The following is a 20,636-nucleotide window of genomic DNA, read 5'->3' as shown; positions in this document are numbered from 1 at the left end:
ATCTGGCAACGCTGTTCGACAGATCGCGATGTAAACAAACCAATGTGGCCGAAGACTGGACTGACGTTAAGCCTTATCTTGTGCTTCTGGATTCTTATTAGTTTAGTAAATTGTGTCTAAATCATTTAAATATGAAAACTGACGACAGTGATCCGGTAGTGGCCGAGGTAAGTCTCAAGTGTGTGCTGAAACTTTAAAAGAAACTTCGTGTCCAGGTTCAGACTTAGCGTAACTCACCGCAAGTCGGGCTTAGACTTAGCGCAACTCAGGGCTTAGACTTGGCCAAATTTACCGTATGTTAGACTTATATTTAGCCTAACTCAGCTTAGGTCAGGCTCAGACGTAGCCTAACACAATTTAATGCACTGCAGGTCATGGCCACGTAATCTAATTTATCTCGGGCCCGGCTAAGGCCAAATAAGAATAGCCACTATGGTGCCTTTGTAGAATGACGGACTGGACCTCTAAGGTATATAGAATACCATCTAACTTAACCTATAAGCCATTGTAATTAATTTAGTTTAATGGTAAAGGCAATATCTCAATTATTACGTGTCAAATTGATATTTTTCTGATGGAAATCATCCTTTATATTGGTCTAATATATCATTTGAATTACATTTACAATTTACATATGAATTATAGTGGTGTACATATGATTGCTGCCACCTGTACGTATGATGATGGCAGACCAAGAATACGCCAGCATAAGGGGCGTCGCCTGGGACCGTTTGGCGAGTAGGTAAGGTCACGGCTTGTAGGTTAGGTTTCTGGGGGAGAGTTTAGGTTAGTTGGTGTCCATCTTTATGCATTCTGAAGGAGGAACTGGCCGTTGATATGCAAAGGCTCCGTATTATATTTACAATTTACATATCATTAACCTTTACCACGGCAATATTTTCAAAGTACTGTCCAGTCCACGCACTAGTCATGGGAAGCTCCTGCTAAGTTTACCAAATTCACGATAGTTAAAGCCTCTGTCGTCTTAGATTATAAAGCATTAGTTTTTACCATTTATGCTGTCCCATCCACATACATTCTTACCTTTCAGTTAAGTTTGTAGTTGGTTGGGACACATCCTGTAAATTTGCAATCAAGGCTAGAAAATGGTTCCAGCATTATACAAGGCTCCAATCCAGCTATTTTTCTGTCTTTGCTTTGTTTTATTGTTGTGGTTTCAATATTTATGTTTGAAAACGCACATTTTAAAAGGGGAATAAACACAAGAACCCCAACTAACATAAAGTTCAACTAACTTAACCTAGGAGCTGAAGAACCCCCCACCTAACTTAAGGTTCACCTAACTTAACCTAGGAGCTGAAGAACCCCCCCACCTAACTTAAGGTTCAACTAACTTAACCTAGGAGCTGAAGAACCCCCCACCTAACTTAAGGTTCAACTAACTTAACCTACGAGCTGAAGAACTCCGCCTAACTTAAGGTTCAACTAATTTAATCTAGAAGCTGATTATTCCCCTTAGACTGCCATATTCTTAGCATATCTAAGGCAGAGTCTCAACCCTATGTTTGCTTCCCAACTGGCTTCACGTTTGGTAAGGTAACATTAGTAAATAATAAGACTATTTTCGAATTATGTTTCAGGCCATAATAAACAAAAAATAAGGTTGATTTGACAGGTAATAAGAAAGTTTACACCTGTCCCAACGAACTGCATTCACCCCGACCTAGGATGCTATATTGTCTTACCTTATTAGTCAGAGTCTGATGTTCTCGGGTGACGGGTAGAAATATCACTGGAACGACCTGTAGTGTGGGAAGACCCAAATTACACTTACAAATGTTTTAGGTTTATTCTTACAAACTTTGGCGTGATAGTGCCAGTATTGTTGATCCGAACGTAAACTGCAAGGCTTACCATACTTAGTTTCTCTGGGAAGAACACCAGGGTAACATTAAAATTGGAAAAAAATTAATTACGTAAAATAAGGCTAAGTGTTGAACAACTCTCACAACTGTTGGATTTTACATTTGAAGGGAACTGCCATAGTGCATTTTTTAACGTATTTTATGAAATCCCAATAAAAAAACTTTATTAGAATGTACAGTATGTCAAATATGATTGGGTAATTTGAGGTTAGGCTTAGTGGTGAAGAAGTGAAGTAATAGAGTTAAATGGAGGACTAACATAACTGTAATTATGCTTGCTTAAGTAGATGGCGTTTATTGTACGACAGACAGGGATACAAATGATCCTGCGGAAGGGTAAATACTCATTTTTTGTGTGTTTAAAGGGCCGGTCTGTTGTTCTGCAATTGCTCTTGTGGTTTGAAAATTTTTTATAATTATACTTGGAGGAAGTTAATTGTTTATTTATGGTAGTCGACCCAACTACTCCCAAGACCTAGCAAATGTCAACAAATTTGTACAATATCTATGAAATAGCATGTACTGTATTTTAAGGCATTTCAAATGTCATTGATGGCGATAACTATCGTAAATCCATACAGTAGTTTATTAGTTATGGTAGTCAATTTATCCTTACTAAAAAACTATTGGTTTGTTAGTTATTTTCATTAAAAACATTCAAAGCACCATAATATAAACCTTGTACCAGTAAGGATTATTGCATTAATTCACAATTTTCAATATTAAACTTACCCGATAATCATGTAGCTGTCAACTCCGTTGCCCGACAGAATTCTACGGAAGGGATACGCCAGCGATCGCTATACAAGAGGGGGGTGTACTCACAAGCGCCACCTGTGGCCAGGTACTGCAGTACTTCTTGTTGACACCACTTCAATTTTTCCTCTGTCGTGCTTCCGGCAAGACGTTCATGGATACGCTTATAATTTTGGAGTCTTGTTCACGGTTTTTGGTGAAGTATTGCTCTAAGATTTCAGCTTTCGCTATTCAGGAAGTTTTATTATTAGCTTAGCTAACTTTTGGAATTAATTTGATTAATTATGGTGACGAAGAGAGTATGAACTCTCTTTCACCTTTAAATGGCCGACCCTTCCCTTAGACGGTAGTGTTGGTGTCTAAGAGAGTATAGACTCTCTTTCTTAATTTTGCTTAACAAAAGTTATAGATTTATTTTATATCTCTCCGCCTTTTATAGGCCTCTTCGATTAACTTCCTTTTATTATAAACTTATTAAAATTAATTTTTATATTTGTTTATTTTCGACCTTTCCTAATAGTAGGCGGTCTTTTCTTGGTACCGAAGTTAATTAACATTGAGCCCGTCATTTCGGTTTTACCTGTTAACATATTATGCTATTTTAATGTTTTTGAAAGAATTTCTTTGATAGTCTCGTACTGTTTTCAAAGTTGAACTAACGTTTTGTTTTGTCTCTGCAGTTGTTGACGTTCAGAACGTTCAACTTGCGCTCTATCGTTACGATAGAGAGAGAATTTTCACGGTGTCACGTTGCAGTAAGATTAACCGTGTCTAGCGTTTTGTTCATTCTTTCTTAACTTAATGGTTTTAATTCTAATAAAGGAACTTTTCATTTTGGGAAATATTTTCCTTTAACAATAATATGTTTTAACGATATATATGATTGGGCTCTTCTCTCAGGTTCTAAGTCAAGAGAGAGAGAGAGAGAGAGAGAGATAGAGACGGAGGGAGAAAGAGGAGGATAAACGTTTCGTTCAAGCGAGTAACGTTGTTATCGTTTTTGCTCTTCTCCCTAGTCTCTTTAGGGGAAGAAGGTAAACGTTTCTAGAGTTTAGTCTCTTTCCAGCCACTGAATTATTTATCTTTCATTAGATTTTTCTGTTACATTGTAATTCTGTTTTCGCAATTACTAACTTTTGAGAAAGGATAGAATTGCGTGTTTCAGGTACAAACCACTTAAAGTTTCGAGTTCAGTGAAATAAGTGCAAACAGAAAATCTAAAGTGATAAGTGATTAGCGCAAAGTGTGTCAGTGTTGTGCGTGAGGGTACTTCTGTGCGTGCCAGTCGTCCTCCCAGTCCGGGACCTCTTGCAAGCTCCCAAGCCCAGGGGAGAAGCAATGTCGAAGGGCAAAAGGGTTCGGCAGGCCTTGATCGGCGCACAGAAGTATCCTCGGTGGTTGCGGGCGTGTCTTACAAGACCGTCACTCCCACCCGCAGACGATTGAGCCCTTATTTTCCTCGTCTGCAGAAGAAATTTCGGGGAGAAAACGCTGGTCTCAGGTCTCAAGACCTCTTAAACGTAAAGTCCAGACCTATGCCAGACGTACGAAGTTAGAGTTCAACAACCCGGATGCAGTCATTGGGTTAGCTCTGACTCTCCTCAGTCATCAGGTGACTGCACACCTCCTTAGAGAGGTAAGGCGGTGCCTCAACAGACCTTATCGTCTGTTGATCCCAAGACGACTTTGCTGCAGTCCATGCAGTCGCAGCTTGCGGTCTTAATGCGTGAGTTTCAGGCTGAGAAGGTTACACCTCCTCAGTCCAGTCTGCCAGGCGTACGAAGTTGAGGTTCCTCAGGCTACCTTACCGCGTTCTGAGTTGCCAGTTACCAGCGGTGTGCAGCAACCTCCGCCTCCTCCTGCGAGAGCTCCGCCTCTCCGCAGTCCAGTCTGCCAGGCGTACGAAGTTGAGGTTCCTCAGGCTACCTTAACGCGTTCTGAGTTGCCAGTTACCAGCGTTGTGCAGCAACCTTAACCTTCCTTAAGGCAACCTCAGCAATGGGAGCAGGAGTCTTATGCCTTACTTCCTCCGCTTCCGCTTGCGGTTCCACCAGCGAGGCAACAATCTCTTGAGGTACGACAACCTCTTCCATCAATGAGGCAGCCACCTCAGCACTCGCTGCAGCGACCTAAACCCTCCTCAAGGCAAGAGTCTCAACTCCTTAGGCTAGCACCTCAGGAACCTCAACTCGCGAGACAAGAACTGCGTTCTGCGCAGCCGCTACCTCAACTCTCGCAGCTCACACCTCAGGAACCTTAACTCGTTCCTCAGGAACCTGCTACTGCGCATCCGCAATCCTTACAGCAAGCGCAACTCTTGAGGCAGCAACCTCATGCTATGAGTCAGCCACCTCAACGCATGCATCTGCCATTTTTTCCTCAACTTGAGCTTCTTCCCATTCAACTTGGGAATAACAATGACAATAATAACACCTCATTACTTTCATAACTTGCATTTGTAATCATATACATGTATGCCTACACAAACATTATGATAATGGAGGTTATTTGTATTACTTATATAAAAATATATATGTATTCCTTGCAATATATATTTTTAACAAATCGCAAAATATGGCAAAAATATCTTCTAAACAAATGAATCATGAGTTATGAATGTAAGGTAATATTATGTTGATATTAAACCCCATGCAAGCATGCATGAAGTAATGCAGTGTTGCCAACAGGGCGAGTTTCCCTTTCCTGAGGTAAAGTAGATTATAGTACATTTAGTGTAGCTTAATTCTACGATTATCATGCCGGCTATCAAATTCATCAACAAAACAGTCTAAATCAATTCCCTCGGCACGTGCACTTTCAATGGACGGTAATGCGATATTACTCACTCTAGCACTGGTCATGGAATTTCTGAGAAATGTTACACGCCATGCAACACGCTCTGCTTACCTTACAGCATGCTCTACATACAGCATGCTCTGCATACAGCATGCTCTGCATACAACATGCTCTGCATACCTTACCGCATGCTTCTCAGTCACACATCTTTGGTTGTTGCCAACTCACTAGACTGTCAAGCAGTTTCATAACGTTGCCTTCTAGTCTGCTGCTTTTGCACCAGTGAAACCCTCACTGAGAGAACTTAGCTTTTCTCGGATATGGTCCCTGTAGATGAGAAAGTGCTTTTCTCCCTCCTTCTGATATTCCCTTGAGGACTCTGTCATTTGGAGAGGAGCCTTTAGCTGCGTAGCCTCCTATGGACTTTTATTTAAGCATAACATGCTCCCAGGGAAGGTAATGGTTCCACTTCAGTCGCTAACCCCGTCTGTTACCACACCTGCTCCCATAGACCTTGAGCTGTGTTGCAAGACATGCAGTCCAAGCTTAGTCCTTGTTAGAGGTTTTTTTTTTGTTTACGGAGTCAGTGTGTCACTGGGAAGACGTTCAACAACCAGCAGAAGTGACTTGTTGTGACGCAGTGCGGCAACCTCAGCAACCCGATAAGGAGTTGTCTGTACGACCCAGACAGTCTAGACAGCTTCGGGTTGTCACTGTACTTCCTCGCTTCCCCATGGTTGACAGTTCACAGACTGTGCAGCAGTACCATGATCTTGTGTCCGGCTCCGTCAGACGACTGGCTTTTAAGAGCTCCCACAAGTCGTCGCTGTCTGGAGATTCTCAGATGGACTATGGATCTGACCAAGGAACTGGGCCTCCTGGTCAATTTTGAGGAGTCTCAGCTCGTCCCATCCCAGACCATTGTCTCCCTGGGTATGGATCTTCAGAGTCGAGCTTTTCGGGCTTTTTCGTCGGCCCCAAGGATCTTCCAAGCCCTAGAATGCATCCAGAGCATGCTGAGAAGGAACCGATGCTCAGTCAGGTAGTGGATGAGTCTAACAGGGACACTTTCATCGCTGGCCCTGTTCATCGTGTTAGGGTGACTCCACCTCCCCCCCTTCAGTATCATCTAGCTGCTCACTGGATAAAGGACATGACGCTAGAGACGGTCTCAGTTCCTGTTTCCGAAGAGAGGAGGTCTTCTCTCGCGTGGTGTAAGAACAGCTTTCTTCTCAAGGAAGTCTATCTTTGGCTGTTCAGAAACCCGACCGCCTTCTCCTCTCGGACGCATCAGACACGGGCTGGGGTGCGACTTTGGACGGACAGGAATGCTCGGGAACATGGAATCAGGAACAAAGGACACTTCACATCAATTGCAAGGAGTTGTTGGCGGTTCTTCTGGCCTTGATAAACTTCAAGTCCCTCCAGCTTAACAAAGTGGTGGAGGTGGACTCTGACAACACCACAGCCCTGGCTTACATCTTCAAGCAGGGAGGGACTCTTTCGTGAAGTTGTTCTAGATCGCAAGGGACCTCCTCATCTGGTCTAAAGATCGAAAGCTCACGCTGGTAACGAGGTTCATTCAGGGCGGTATGAATGTCATGGCAGATCACCTCAGCCGGAAGGGTCAGGTCATCCCCACAGAGTGGACCCTTCACAAGAATGTTTGCAGCAGACTTTGGGCCCTGTGGGGTCAGCCAACCATAGATCTGTTCGCTACCTCGATAACCTAGAGACTCCTGTTGTATTGTTCTCCGATTCCAGACCCAGCAGCAGTTCACGTGGATGCTTTTCTGCTGGATTGGTTCCATCTCGACCTGTATGCATTCCCGCCGTTCAAGATTGTCAACAGGGTACTTCAGAAGTTCTCCTCTCGCAAAGGGACACGGCTGACGTTGGTTGGCTCCGCTCTGGCCCGCGAGAGAATGGTTCTTAGAGGTACTGCAATGGCTGGTCGACATTCCCAGGACTCTTCCTCTAGGAGTGAACCTTCTACGTCTACCTCACGTAAAGAAGGTACACCCAAACCTCCACGCTCTTCATCTGACTGCCTTCAGACTTTCGAAAGACTCTCAAGAGCTAGGGGCTTTTCGAAGGAGGCAGCCAGAGCGATTGCCAAAGCAAGGAGAACATCCACTCTCAGAATCTATCAGTCTCAAGGGGAAGTCTTCCGTAGCTGGTACAAGACCAATGCAGTTTCCTCAACCAGTACCACTGTAACCCAGATTGCTGACTTCCTGTTATATCTAAGGAAAGTAAGATCCCTTTCAGCTCCTACGATCAAGGGTTACAGAAGTATGTTGGCAGCGGTTTTCCGCCACAGAGGCTTGGATCTTTCCACCAACAAAGATCTACAGGACCTCCCTAGGTCTTTTGAGACCTCAAAGGAACGTCGGTTGTCCACTCCAGGCTGGAATCTAGACGTGGTCCTAAGGTTCCTTATGTCATCAAGATTTGAACCTCTCCAATCAGCCTCTTTTTAGGACCTCACATTAAAAACTCTTTTCCTCGTGTGCTTGACAACAGCTAAAAGAGTAAGTGAGATCCACACCTTCAGCAGGATCATTGTTTTCACATCTGAAACGGCTACATGTTCCTTGCAACTCGGTTTTTGCTAAACGAGCTTCCTTCACGTCCTTGGCCTAAGTCGTTCGAGATCCCAAGCCTGTCCAACTTGGTGGGGAATGAACTGGAGAGAGTACTTTGCCCAGTTAGAGCTCTTAGGTACTATCTAAAAAGGTCTTAACCTTTACGAGGACAATCAGAAGCCTTATGGTGTGCTATCAAGAAACCTTCTTTTCCAAGTTCTAAGAACTCAGTTTCTTACTATTCAGGCTTCTGATTAGAGAAGCACATTCTCATCTGAAGGAAGAAGACCTTGCTTTGCTGAAGGTAAGGACACATGAAGTGAGAGCTGTGGCTACTTCAGTGGCCTTCAAACAGAGCCATTCTCTGCAGAGTGTTATGGATGCAACCTATTGGAGAAGCAAGTCAGTGTTCGCATCATTCTATCTCAAAGATGTCCAGTCTCTTTACGAGTACTGCTACATCCTGGGACCATTCGTAGCAACGAATGCAGTAGTAGGCGAGGGCTCAGCCACTACATTCCCATAATCCCATAACCTTTTAACCTTTCTCTTGAATACTTTTTATGGGTTGTACGGTCGGCTAAGAAGCCTTCCACATCCTTGTTGATTTGGCGGGTGGTCAATTCTTTCTTGAGAAGCGCCGAGGTTAAAGGTTGTGATGAGGTCCTTTAGTATGGGTTGCAGCCCTTGATACTTCAGCACCTTAGAGTTGTTCAGCCTCCTAAGAGGAACGCTGCGCTCAGTAAGGAAGACGAACTTATTTAAGGCAGAGTAATGGCTCAAGTCGACTTCCTTACCAGGTACTTGTAATTTCATTGTTATTTTGAATAACTGATAATATGAAATACGGGATACTTAGCTTCTTGATATACATGTACACTGGTTTTCACCCACCTCCCTGGGTGTGAATCAGCTACATGATTATCGGGTAAGTTTAATATTGAAAAATGTTATTTTCATTAGTAAAATAAAATTTTGAATATACTTACCCGATAATCATGATTTAATTGACCCACCCTTCCTCCCCATAGTACCAGTGGACCGAGGAAAAATTGAAGTGGTGTCAACAAGAAGTACTGCAGTACCTGGCCACAGGTGGCGCTTGTGAGTACACCCCCCTCTTGTATAGCGATCGCTGGCGTATCCCTTCCGTAGAATTCTGTCGGGCAACGGAGTTGACAGCTACATGATTATCGGGTAAGTATATTCAAAAATTTATTTTACTAATGAAAATAACATTTTTAACAAATCGCAAAATATGGCAAAAATATCTTCTAAACAAATGAATCATGAGTTATGAATGTAAGGTAATATTATGTTGATATTAAACCCCATGCAAGCATGCATGAAGTAATGCAGTGTTGCCAACAGGGCGAGTTTCCCTTTCCTGAGGTGAAGTAGATTATAGTACATTTAGTGTAGCTTAATTCTACGATTATCATGCCGGCTATCAAATTCATCAACAAAACAGTCTAAATCAAATCCCTCGGCACGTGCACTTTCAATGGACGGTAATGCGATATTACTCACTCTAGCACTGGTCATGGAATTTCTGAGAAATGTTACACGCCATGCAACACGCTCTGCTTACCTTACAGCATGCTCTACATACAGCATGCTCTGCATACAGCATGCTCTGCATACAGCATGCTCTGCATACAACATGCTCTGCATACCTTACCGCATGCTTCTCAGTCACACATCTTTGGTTGTTGCCAACTCACTAGACTGTCAAGCAGTTTCATAACGTTGCCTTCTAGTCTGCTGCTTTTGCACCAGTGAAACCCTCACTGAGAGAACTTAGCTTTTCTCGGATATGGTCCCTGTAGATGAGAAAGTGCTTTTCTCCCTCCTTCTGATATTCCCTTGAGGACTCTGTCATTTGGAGAGGAGCCTTTAGCTGCGTAGCCTCCTATGGACTTTTATTTAAGCATAACATGCTCCCAGGGAAGGTAATGGTTCCACTTCAGTCGCTAACCCCGTCTGTTACCACACCTGCTCCCATAGACCTTGAGCTGTGTTGCAAGACATGCAGTCCAAGCTTAGTCCTTGTTAGAGGTTTTTTTTTTGTTTACGGAGTCAGTGTGTCACTGGGAAGACGTTCAACAACCAGCAGAAGTGACTTGTTGTGACGCAGTGCGGCAACCTCAGCAACCCGATAAGGAGTTGTCTGTACGACCCAGACAGTCTAGACAGCTTCGGGTTGTCACTGTACTTCCTCGCTTCCCCATGGTTGACAGTTCACAGACTGTGCAGCAGTACCATGATCTTGTGTCCGGCTCCGTCAGACGACTGGCTTTTAAGAGCTCCCACAAGTCGTCGCTGTCTGGAGATTCTCAGATGGACTATGGATCTGACCAAGGAACTGGGCCTCCTGGTCAATTTTGAGGAGTCTCAGCTCGTCCCATCCCAGACCATTGTCTCCCTGGGTATGGATCTTCAGAGTCGAGCTTTTCGGGCTTTTTCGTCGGCCCCAAGGATCTTCCAAGCCCTAGAATGCATCCAGAGCATGCTGAGAAGGAACCGATGCTCAGTCAGGTAGTGGATGAGTCTAACAGGGACACTTTCATCGCTGGCCCTGTTCATCGTGTTAGGGTGACTCCACCTCCCCCCCTTCAGTATCATCTAGCTGCTCACTGGATAAAGGACATGACGCTAGAGACGGTCTCAGTTCCTGTTTCCGAAGAGAGGAGGTCTTCTCTCGCGTGGTGTAAGAACAGCTTTCTTCTCAAGGAAGTCTATCTTTGGCTGTTCAGAAACCCGACCGCCTTCTCCTCTCGGACGCATCAGACACGGGCTGGGGTGCGACTTTGGACGGACAGGAATGCTCGGGAACATGGAATCAGGAACAAAGGACACTTCACATCAATTGCAAGGAGTTGTTGGCGGTTCTTCTGGCCTTGATAAACTTCAAGTCCCTCCAGCTTAACAAAGTGGTGGAGGTGGACTCTGACAACACCACAGCCCTGGCTTACATCTTCAAGCAGGGAGGGACTCTTTCGTGAAGTTGTTCTAGATCGCAAGGGACCTCCTCATCTGGTCTAAAGATCGAAAGCTCACGCTGGTAACGAGGTTCATTCAGGGCGGTATGAATGTCATGGCAGATCACCTCAGCCGGAAGGGTCAGGTCATCCCCACAGAGTGGACCCTTCACAAGAATGTTTGCAGCAGACTTTGGGCCCTGTGGGGTCAGCCAACCATAGATCTGTTCGCTACCTCGATAACCTAGAGACTCCTGTTGTATTGTTCTCCGATTCCAGACCCAGCAGCAGTTCACGTGGATGCTTTTCTGCTGGATTGGTTCCATCTCGACCTGTATGCATTCCCGCCGTTCAAGATTGTCAACAGGGTACTTCAGAAGTTCTCCTCTCGCAAAGGGACACGGCTGACGTTGGTTGGCTCCGCTCTGGCCCGCGAGAGAATGGTTCTTAGAGGTACTGCAATGGCTGGTCGACATTCCCAGGACTCTTCCTCTAGGAGTGAACCTTCTACGTCTACCTCACGTAAAGAAGGTACACCCAAACCTCCACGCTCTTCATCTGACTGCCTTCAGACTTTCGAAAGACTCTCAAGAGCTAGGGGCTTTTCGAAGGAGGCAGCCAGAGCGATTGCCAAAGCAAGGAGAACATCCACTCTCAGAATCTATCAGTCTCAAGGGGAAGTCTTCCGTAGCTGGTACAAGACCAATGCAGTTTCCTCAACCAGTACCACTGTAACCCAGATTGCTGACTTCCTGTTATATCTAAGGAAAGTAAGATCCCTTTCAGCTCCTACGATCAAGGGTTACAGAAGTATGTTGGCAGCGGTTTTCCGCCACAGAGGCTTGGATCTTTCCACCAACAAAGATCTACAGGACCTCCCTAGGTCTTTTGAGACCTCAAAGGAACGTCGGTTGTCCACTCCAGGCTGGAATCTAGACGTGGTCCTAAGGTTCCTTATGTCATCAAGATTTGAACCTCTCCAATCAGCCTCTTTTTAGGACCTCACATTAAAAACTCTTTTCCTCGTGTGCTTGACAACAGCTAAAAGAGTAAGTGAGATCCACACCTTCAGCAGGATCATTGTTTTCACATCTGAAACGGCTACATGTTCCTTGCAACTCGGTTTTTGCTAAACGAGCTTCCTTCACGTCCTTGGCCTAAGTCGTTCGAGATCCCAAGCCTGTCCAACTTGGTGGGGAATGAACTGGAGAGAGTACTTTGCCCAGTTAGAGCTCTTAGGTACTATCTAAAAAGGTCTTAACCTTTACGAGGACAATCAGAAGCCTTATGGTGTGCTATCAAGAAACCTTCTTTTCCAAGTTCTAAGAACTCAGTTTCTTACTATTCAGGCTTCTGATTAGAGAAGCACATTCTCATCTGAAGGAAGAAGACCTTGCTTTGCTGAAGGTAAGGACACATGAAGTGAGAGCTGTGGCTACTTCAGTGGCCTTCAAACAGAGCCATTCTCTGCAGAGTGTTATGGATGCAACCTATTGGAGAAGCAAGTCAGTGTTCGCATCATTCTATCTCAAAGATGTCCAGTCTCTTTACGAGTACTGCTACACCCTGGGACCATTCGTAGCAACGAATGCAGTAGTAGGCGAGGGCTCAGCCACTACATTCCCATAATCCCATAACCTTTTAACCTTTCTCTTGAATACTTTTTATGGGTTGTACGGTCGGCTAAGAAGCCTTCCACATCCTTGTTGATTTGGCGGGTGGTCAATTCTTTCTTGAGAAGCGCCGAGGTTAAAGGTTGTGATGAGGTCCTTTAGTATGGGTTGCAGCCCTTGATACTTCAGCACCTTAGAGTTGTTCAGCCTCCTAAGAGGAACGCTGCGCTCAGTAAGGAAGACGAACTTATTTAAGGCAGAGTAATGGCTCAAGTCGACTTCCTTACCAGGTACTTGTAATTTCATTGTTATTTTGAATAACTGATAATATGAAATACGGGATACTTAGCTTCTTGATATACATGTACACTGGTTTTCACCCACCTCCCTGGGTGTGAATCAGCTACATGATTATCGGGTAAGTTTAATATTGAAAAATGTTATTTTCATTAGTAAAATAAATTTTTGAATATACTTACCCGATAATCATGATTTAATTGACCCACCCTTCCTCCCCATAGTACCAGTGGACCGAGGAAAAATTGAAGTGGTGTCAACAAGAAGTACTGCAGTACCTGGCCACAGGTGGCGCTTGTGAGTACACCCCCCTCTTGTATAGCGATCGCTGGCGTATCCCTTCCGTAGAATTCTGTCGGGCAACGGAGTTGACAGCTACATGATTATCGGGTAAGTATATTCAAAAATTTATTTTACTAATGAAAATAACATTTTTACCAGAATAGGCAAGACTGACGCTACCTCTTAACTTGGGCTAGAGGCTTTGGAGCGTTTGAAGGAGGTTAAGTAAAACGTCCTAACTTCACTTCTTGCCTTCCTTTCTTTACCTTATCTTACCTAAACTACTAGAAAAATGTTTTATGTCTTTGCCCACACAATACATACTACTGTACTAACTTTTATTTTAACAGGCTTTGATATGAAATAGGAATCTGGTGAGGTTTTCCAAATTACTTGGTTAAACCTCACCTTGGCCAGTTCTTAAATCGTTACCGGTTCACCATAACTTGTAGATATAGTGTCCATACTATGCTGCAAACCAAGCCCACATCGTCCTTACTCATAAGGCAGTGAGCCCCCCAAATACTTTACAGTAATCCACTTAGGGTGCCGTGTGCATACTCATCAAAGATCTTGGAATTGAAACGGTGCGCGTGTAGAGTTATGCTGGCCGCTTTGCTGTACAGTAGGTTATATACTGTACTGTATCTAGTTTGCCCTAATTATATGGAAAGCAGCTTTACCCCCTTGCATCAAAAGCGCGGAGGCCTATTGAGATTGTACATTATGATATTGAATAAACATACATTGTTTTAACACCGCTTGCATGTAAGCAGATACACGTATTCATATCCTCTCCATGTTCTTCATGCCAAATAAATTCCTTATGTGTAAATTTGGTCACAAGCAATTTCACCCATGAAATATTTTTTTCAAATACATTGGAACCTTGGTATACGAGCATGATCCGTTCCAGGAATAAGTTTGTAAAACAAAATGTACATGAATTGAAATCATTTTTCTCAAAAGAAATCAAAGAAAAGCACAAGTTACTCATACTGTAGTACGGTATGCTGTAAATCTTTTTTAAAGGTTTGTAATGTTATGTAAACAGGAAATTATAACCCCTAACGTAAAAAGCGAGTACAAATTGGTAATTAACAATAAAGAATAGAAATATCAACAAATTAAGTCGCACTTTAACTTTGAGGAGTGTCGTGGTTGGCATACGGGAGACGAGAGAGGAGGAGGAGCGGCTTTCTACTTGGAGGGAGAATCTCCCTCCCGGAGAACTGAAGGTAAAATATTGAAAGTTCTCTCTCTTGAATGAACGACATTCACTATCACTAACTGAATCACTTAATTTAGATTTTGTTTTTGACACTTCGTCGCCTTTTTTCACTCTAAGGTAAACTTAAGAAACGTACATGGCTGAGGACTATGAAGCGTTAAGTAGGAGTGGACGATGGGAGAAATATTGATTTAAAAGCTCAATATAGATATGACTGGCGAAATCTAACCGAGGTCCTTTGCGTCAATAGATGATGATAAGGTTAACTTTTACCTGGAACAATTGCTTTTGTCTATTTTTTTTTTAAAACCATATGGAAATTAGACGTTGCCTTGTCCGTAAATAGGTTTGCCGCTCGCCCTGCCGAAGCCTTAACCGGGCGATGTTTCTAAAGATTTTGCAAGGCTTTGCCTGAGGTAGCGCGCCAGCGCTCACCTGCGCCCCATCAACCTCCTGCGTGCCAGTAACCCCCTGCGCGCCAGCGCTCGCCAATGCGCCAGCGCGCTCCTGCGCGCCAGTGATCTCCTACGCGCCAGCGCTCTCCCGCACGCCAGCGCCCACGTACATCCATCTCTCCTGCGCGCCCACGATCTTCAGATCTGGGAGCTGTAGGGAAGTCAAGGACTTCGCCTACACACCACGGCTCGCCAACGCACCGCTGCAGTCTCCAGCGCGCCATCCCTCGCCAGCGCGCAATCTCCCGCGTTCACCTGCTCGCGCCCACGAGGATACGCCCACGCCCATCCTCTCCAGCAGTTATGTACCGCCATCCTGATGCGCGCCCACGCACACAGGTTCCGACTGCGCGCGTGCGCCCTACGACATCTTCTGGGGCGCGCGAACTCTGGCCCGCACGCCCACGGGGACAACATCCTGATCCTGCGCGCGCGAGCGCACAATCAGCCTCCTGTGCACTCTCCTGTGTCTCCCGCGCGCGCTTCTAGGTGCCATCACACGCCTGCGAGCCCTCGCAATCGCCCGCGCGCACGCACATCCTCTCCAGCAGTTATGCGCCGCCATCCTGACGCGCACCCATGCACACAGGTTCCGACTGCGCGCGCCCGCCCTACGACATCTTCTGGGGCGCGCGAACTCTTGCCCGCACGCCCACGGGGACAACATCCTGATCCTGCGCGCGCGAGCGCACAATCAGCCTCCTGTGCACTCTCCTGTGTCTCCCGCGCGCGCTTCTAGGCGCCTTCACACGCCTGCGAGCCCGCGCGCATTAGCAGTCCCCCGCGCACGACCTCGAGTATTCCCCATAGCGCGAGCGCCAATACCCTCGTGCGCGAGGCTGCAGGACAACGCACGGCAAGGTCGCCATCGCCACATTCCCCTCCCCGCAAGCGCAGAACAGCGCGCTCGGCGGTGGAGGGGAAGCTTTCAGAAAGGTCCAGGAACACTTCTTCTTTTCAGGTGAACCCCCCCATGGAACCCAGAGGGAGTGTCTGACAAGCCAACAGCCATAGTTCGGGGCACTAATCAGAGCGGTTATACAGGCTTTCAAGCCTGTTCTCTCTGAATTGGGCCACAAATCCTCGGCTGCGTCTACCCCTCTGAAGAGAAAAAGAGGAGTTTTGGACGCGGTGACTTCTCCAAGAACTAAGCTGTCTCCTCATAAGCCCTCGAGGCAGGTTGCCTCCCCCCCAGACTTTTTCTCCGTCCCTGTTGGACGAGGATTTCCTGTCCTCAGGGGAGTCACGTGAGGTGAGACGTTCCCCCATCGCACCCATGAGGGAAACCCCACCTCGCGTTGAAAAGTCTTCCCGGGTAGGGGCGGAGAAGAACTTGCCTCCGTCTTTGTTAGAGTCCTGCATCCTTCCCAGGAAGGAGACGAAGGACTCGAAGACAGTGCCAAAATCCTCGACGAGACTTAGGAAGGAGCCAACTAGTCACTCGGAGAACGTCCACGATTCTCCCCAAGAAGAGCCTTTGGGGACAGGAGACTTCGCTGCAAGTCCGACATCCGGAGGAGAACTACAAGAGTCAGAACATGCATTTTGGCAGGTTCTGACTCTTATGAGGACTCTCAATGGGTTTGCCAACCCTGAGATTCCCCCTTGAGAGGGCAAAGACACGGTCTTGGACCGAGTATTTGGAACTCAAAAACCTTCTAAGGCCAGTGCAGCTCTGCCCTTGTCTAAGGGGGTTAAGAGTACCAGGGACAAGATCGCGGTCCAGCTCTCTGAGTTAGCCTCCTCCAACCGCTCCAGTGCCGGCAACAAATTTCCCCACCTCCTCGCGTACAGCAGAGGAGGTACTTCGAGATCTTGGAGGAGCCTTGTTTAGCTCTTCCTCTTCACCATTCTTTGAAAGAGCTTACCAGGGGAGTCCCTCTTTATTATTATTATTTTTTCAATATTAATCTTACCCGATAATCATGTAGCTGTCAACTCTGTTGCCGACAGAAATCTACGGTCGGGATACGCCAGCGATCGCTATACAGGTGGGGGTGAACACCACAGCGCCATCTGTGGTCAGGTACTCTAGTACTTCTTGTCAACACCACCTCAATTTTTCCTCTGTCGTGCCTCCGGCTAGACCTACATGGATACGCTGTTGATTCTGGAGTTATTGCTCACGATTTGGTGATGTATTTGCTCTAGAGTTTAGCCTTCGCTATTCAGGAAGCTATTTCATTAGCTTAGCAAGTTTTTGGAATTAATTTGATTTAATTGTTGATTTAATTTTGGTTCGAAGAGAGTATGAACTCTCTTTCACTTTTAAATGACCGACCCTTCCCTTAGACGGAAGTGTTGGTGTCGAAGAGAGTATAGACTCTCTTAATTTTGCTTAACAAAGTTATAGAATTATTTTATATCTCTCCGCCTTTTATAGGCCTCTTTGATTAACTTCCTTTTATTATAAACTTATTTAAATTAATTTTTATATTTGTTTATATTCGACCTTTCCTAATAGTAGGCGGTCTTTTCTTGGTAATGAAGTTAATTAACTTTGAGCCCGTCATTTCGTTTTTACCTGTTAACATATGCTATTTTAATGTTTTTGAAAGAATTTCTTTGATAGTCTTGTACTGTTTTCAAAGTTGAACTAACGTTTTGTTTTGTCTCTCCAGTTGTTGACGTTCAGAACGTTCAACTTGCGCTCTATCGTTACGATAGAGAGAGAGTCTATCACGGTGTCACGTTGCAGTAAGAGTAAACCGATTCTAGCGTTTTGTTCATTCTTTCTTAGCTTAAATGGTTCTATTCTAATAAAGGAACTTTTTATTTGGGAAACCTTTCAGTTTTTTCCTTTAACAATAATATGTTTTAACGATTTATATAATTGGGCTCTTCTCTCAGGTGCTAAGTCGAGAGAGAGAGAGATAGAGACGGAGGGAGAGAGAGGAGGATAAACGTTTTGTTCAAGCGGGTAACGTTGTTATCGTTTTTGTTCTTCTCCCTAGTCTCTTTAGGGGAAGAAGGTAAACGTTTCTAGAGTTTTATTCTTGTTCTCAGACTTTATGCGGTGAGAGATTTTAAACGTAGTTTATTTGATCTAGTGTTTAATCTCTTTTCCAGCCACTGAATTATTTATCTTTCATTATGTTTTTCTGTTACATTGTAATACTGTTTTCGCAATTACTAACTTTTAATGAAGGATAGAATTGCGTGTTTCAGGTACAAACCACTTAAAGTTTCGAGTTCAGTGAAATAAGTGCAAACAGAAAATCAAAAGTGATAAAGTGATAAGCGCAAAGTGTGTCAGTGTTGTGCGTGAGGGTTCGTCTGTTCGTGCCAGTTGTTCGCCTAGTCTGGGACCTCTTACAAGCTCCCAAGCCCAGGGGAGAAGTAATGTCGAAGGACTTATGGGTTCAGCAGGCCTTGATCGACGAACAGACGTTTCCCTCCGTGGTTTCGGGTGTAACCAACTCACGTAGCCGACGTGATCACCCCACCCACACTAAGACGAGAGAGCCCATTTATTCCTCGTCTGCGGAAGAGGTTTCTCGCAGAAACCATGGACCAAATCTTGCAGCTTTTAAGTGCAAGTCGGTCCCTTCCGCGCAAGTCCAACTCCTAGGTGGTGCCATTAGCACTGGGTCAGTTCGGACTTGCTGCAGTACGACAACTGCACACCTCCCAGAGAGGCAAGGTGGTATCGCAACAGACAGTAACTCCGTCTGTTGCCGCACCAGCTGTTTTAGACCCTCAGTTTCAACGGACAGTAGCTCCGTTTGTTGTTGTCTTTCTTAAACTCTAGTGGTCTATGCTGCTGACAATGCAGTCTCAGCTTGCGGTGTTGATGCAGGAGTTTCAGGCAGAGAAGGTTTACACACCTCCTCCTGCGAGCGCTCCTCCTCCTCTACGCAGTCCAGTCTGCCAGACGTACGAAGTTGAGGTTCCTCAAGCTACCTCCATGCGTGAGCTACCGCGTTGGGAGTTGCCAGATACCAGCGTTGTGCAGCAACCTCCACCTTCCTTGAGGCAGGAACCTCTTACCACGCGGCAACCTCCTCAACAATGGGGACAGGAGTCTTATGCCTTACAACCTCCTCTACCTTTGAGGCAAGAGTTTCTTGCAGTAAGACCATCCTCGAGGCAGCAACCTCTTGAGGTACGACAACCTCTGCCATCCTTGAGGCAGCCACCTCAGCTCTCGCAGCTGATACCTCCACTTTCCTCGAGGCGAGAACCTCAACTCTCGAGGCAAGCACCTCAAGAACCTCAACTCGTGAGACAGGAGCCTCTTTCTGCGCAGCCGCCACCTCAACTCTTGAGGCAGGAGCCTTATGCTTTGCAGCAACCTCCTCTACCCTTGAGGTAGGAGCCTAATGCATTGCGACTACTTCCTCCATCCTCGAGGCAGCTACCTCTTGCGGTGCGACAACCTCCACCATCCTCGAGGCAGCAACCTCAACTCCACCTCTGCGCAGTCCACCCTGCCAGACGTATGAAGTTGAGGTTCCTCAACCTACAGCCACCTCCACTCTTGAGGCAAGAACCTCAACTCTTGAATGGACTCTCGTGGCATGGTTGGTTTCGACCTGGCCTTTCATTAGAAGGGGCTAGCGTTCGATCCCAAGTATGAGGTAGAAATTTATTTCTATTTTGAACACGATGTTGTGTTGATATTTATCCATATTGACTCATTAGGGGTAATTTGAATGAATTACTACCAATTGTGTCACGTGGTGGCCCGGGGAAATCTGGTAAAACTCGCTGGTAAAGAGACTGATGTCTCACCAGGTAAATCCTCGGACAGCTAGATTAGTGTCAGGTTCAGATTTCTTTAAAAAATCCTCCTCTACCCATGAGGCAGCCTCATGCTTATGAGGAGCCTCATGCTATGCGGCATCCTCCTCAAACCATGAGGCAAAAGCCTCATGCTATGCGGCAACCGCCTCAACCCATGAGGCAGGAGCCTCATATTATGCGGCATCCTCCTCAACGCATGCGGCATAAGCCTCATCCCTTGCAGCTTGAGCCTCATCCCATGCAGCATGAGTCTCATACCATGCAGCATGAGCCTCATCCCATGCAGCATGAGCCTCATCCCATGCAGCATAAGCCGCACGCCATGCAACATGCTCTGCTTACCTTACAGCATGCTCTACATACAGCATGCTCTGCATACCTTACCGCATGCTTCTCAGTCACACATCTTTGGTTGTTGCCAACTCACTAGACTGTCAAGCAGTTTCATACGTTGCCTTCTAGTCTGCTGCTTTTGCACCAGTGAAACCCTCACTGAAAGAACTTAGCTTTTCTCGGATATGGTTCCTGTAGATGAGAAAGTGCTATTCTCCCTCCTTCTGATTTTCCCTTGAGGACTCTGTCATTTGGAGAGGAGCCTTTAGCTGCTTAGCCTCCTATGGACTTTTATTTAAGCATGGTATGCTTCCAGGGAGGGTAATGGTTCCACTTCAGTCGCTAACCCCGTCTGTTACCACACCTGCTCCCATAGACCTTGAGCTGTGTTGCAAGACATGCAGTCCAAGCTTAGTCCTTGTTAGAGGATTTTTTGTTTACGGAGTCAGTGTGTCACTGGGAAGACGTTCAACAACCAGCAGAAGTGTCTTGTTGTGACGCAGTGCGGCAACCTCAGCAACCCGATAAGGAGTTATCTGTACGACCCAGACAGTCTAGACAGCTTCGGGTTGTCACTGTACTTCCTCGCTTCCCCATGGTTGACAGTTCACAGACTGTGCAGCAGTACCATGATCTTGTGTCCGGCTCCGTCAGACAACTAGCTTTTAAGAG

General features: G+C 45.6%; 1 protein-coding gene across 1 annotated transcript in view; it reads left to right on the top strand.

Annotated features, from left to right (window-relative positions):
- LOC137626444 (DNA-directed RNA polymerase III subunit RPC5-like) overlaps positions 1-20,636 on the top strand; it is a 167,189-nt gene continuing 146,553 nt past the window's right edge. The window contains exon 1 of the mRNA XM_068357438.1: positions 1-167. Coding sequence (XP_068213539.1) covers positions 132-167 — 36 coding nt within the window. The 5' untranslated portion in view covers positions 1-131. The remainder of the gene's footprint in view (positions 168-20,636) is intronic.

Source organism: Palaemon carinicauda, chromosome 34, assembly GCF_036898095.1.
Source record: "Palaemon carinicauda isolate YSFRI2023 chromosome 34, ASM3689809v2, whole genome shotgun sequence".
Taxonomy (NCBI): Eukaryota; Metazoa; Arthropoda; class Malacostraca; order Decapoda; family Palaemonidae; genus Palaemon; species Palaemon carinicauda.
Note: the sequence above shows the minus strand (reverse complement) of the source record. Positions and strands in the feature narration are given on the sequence as shown.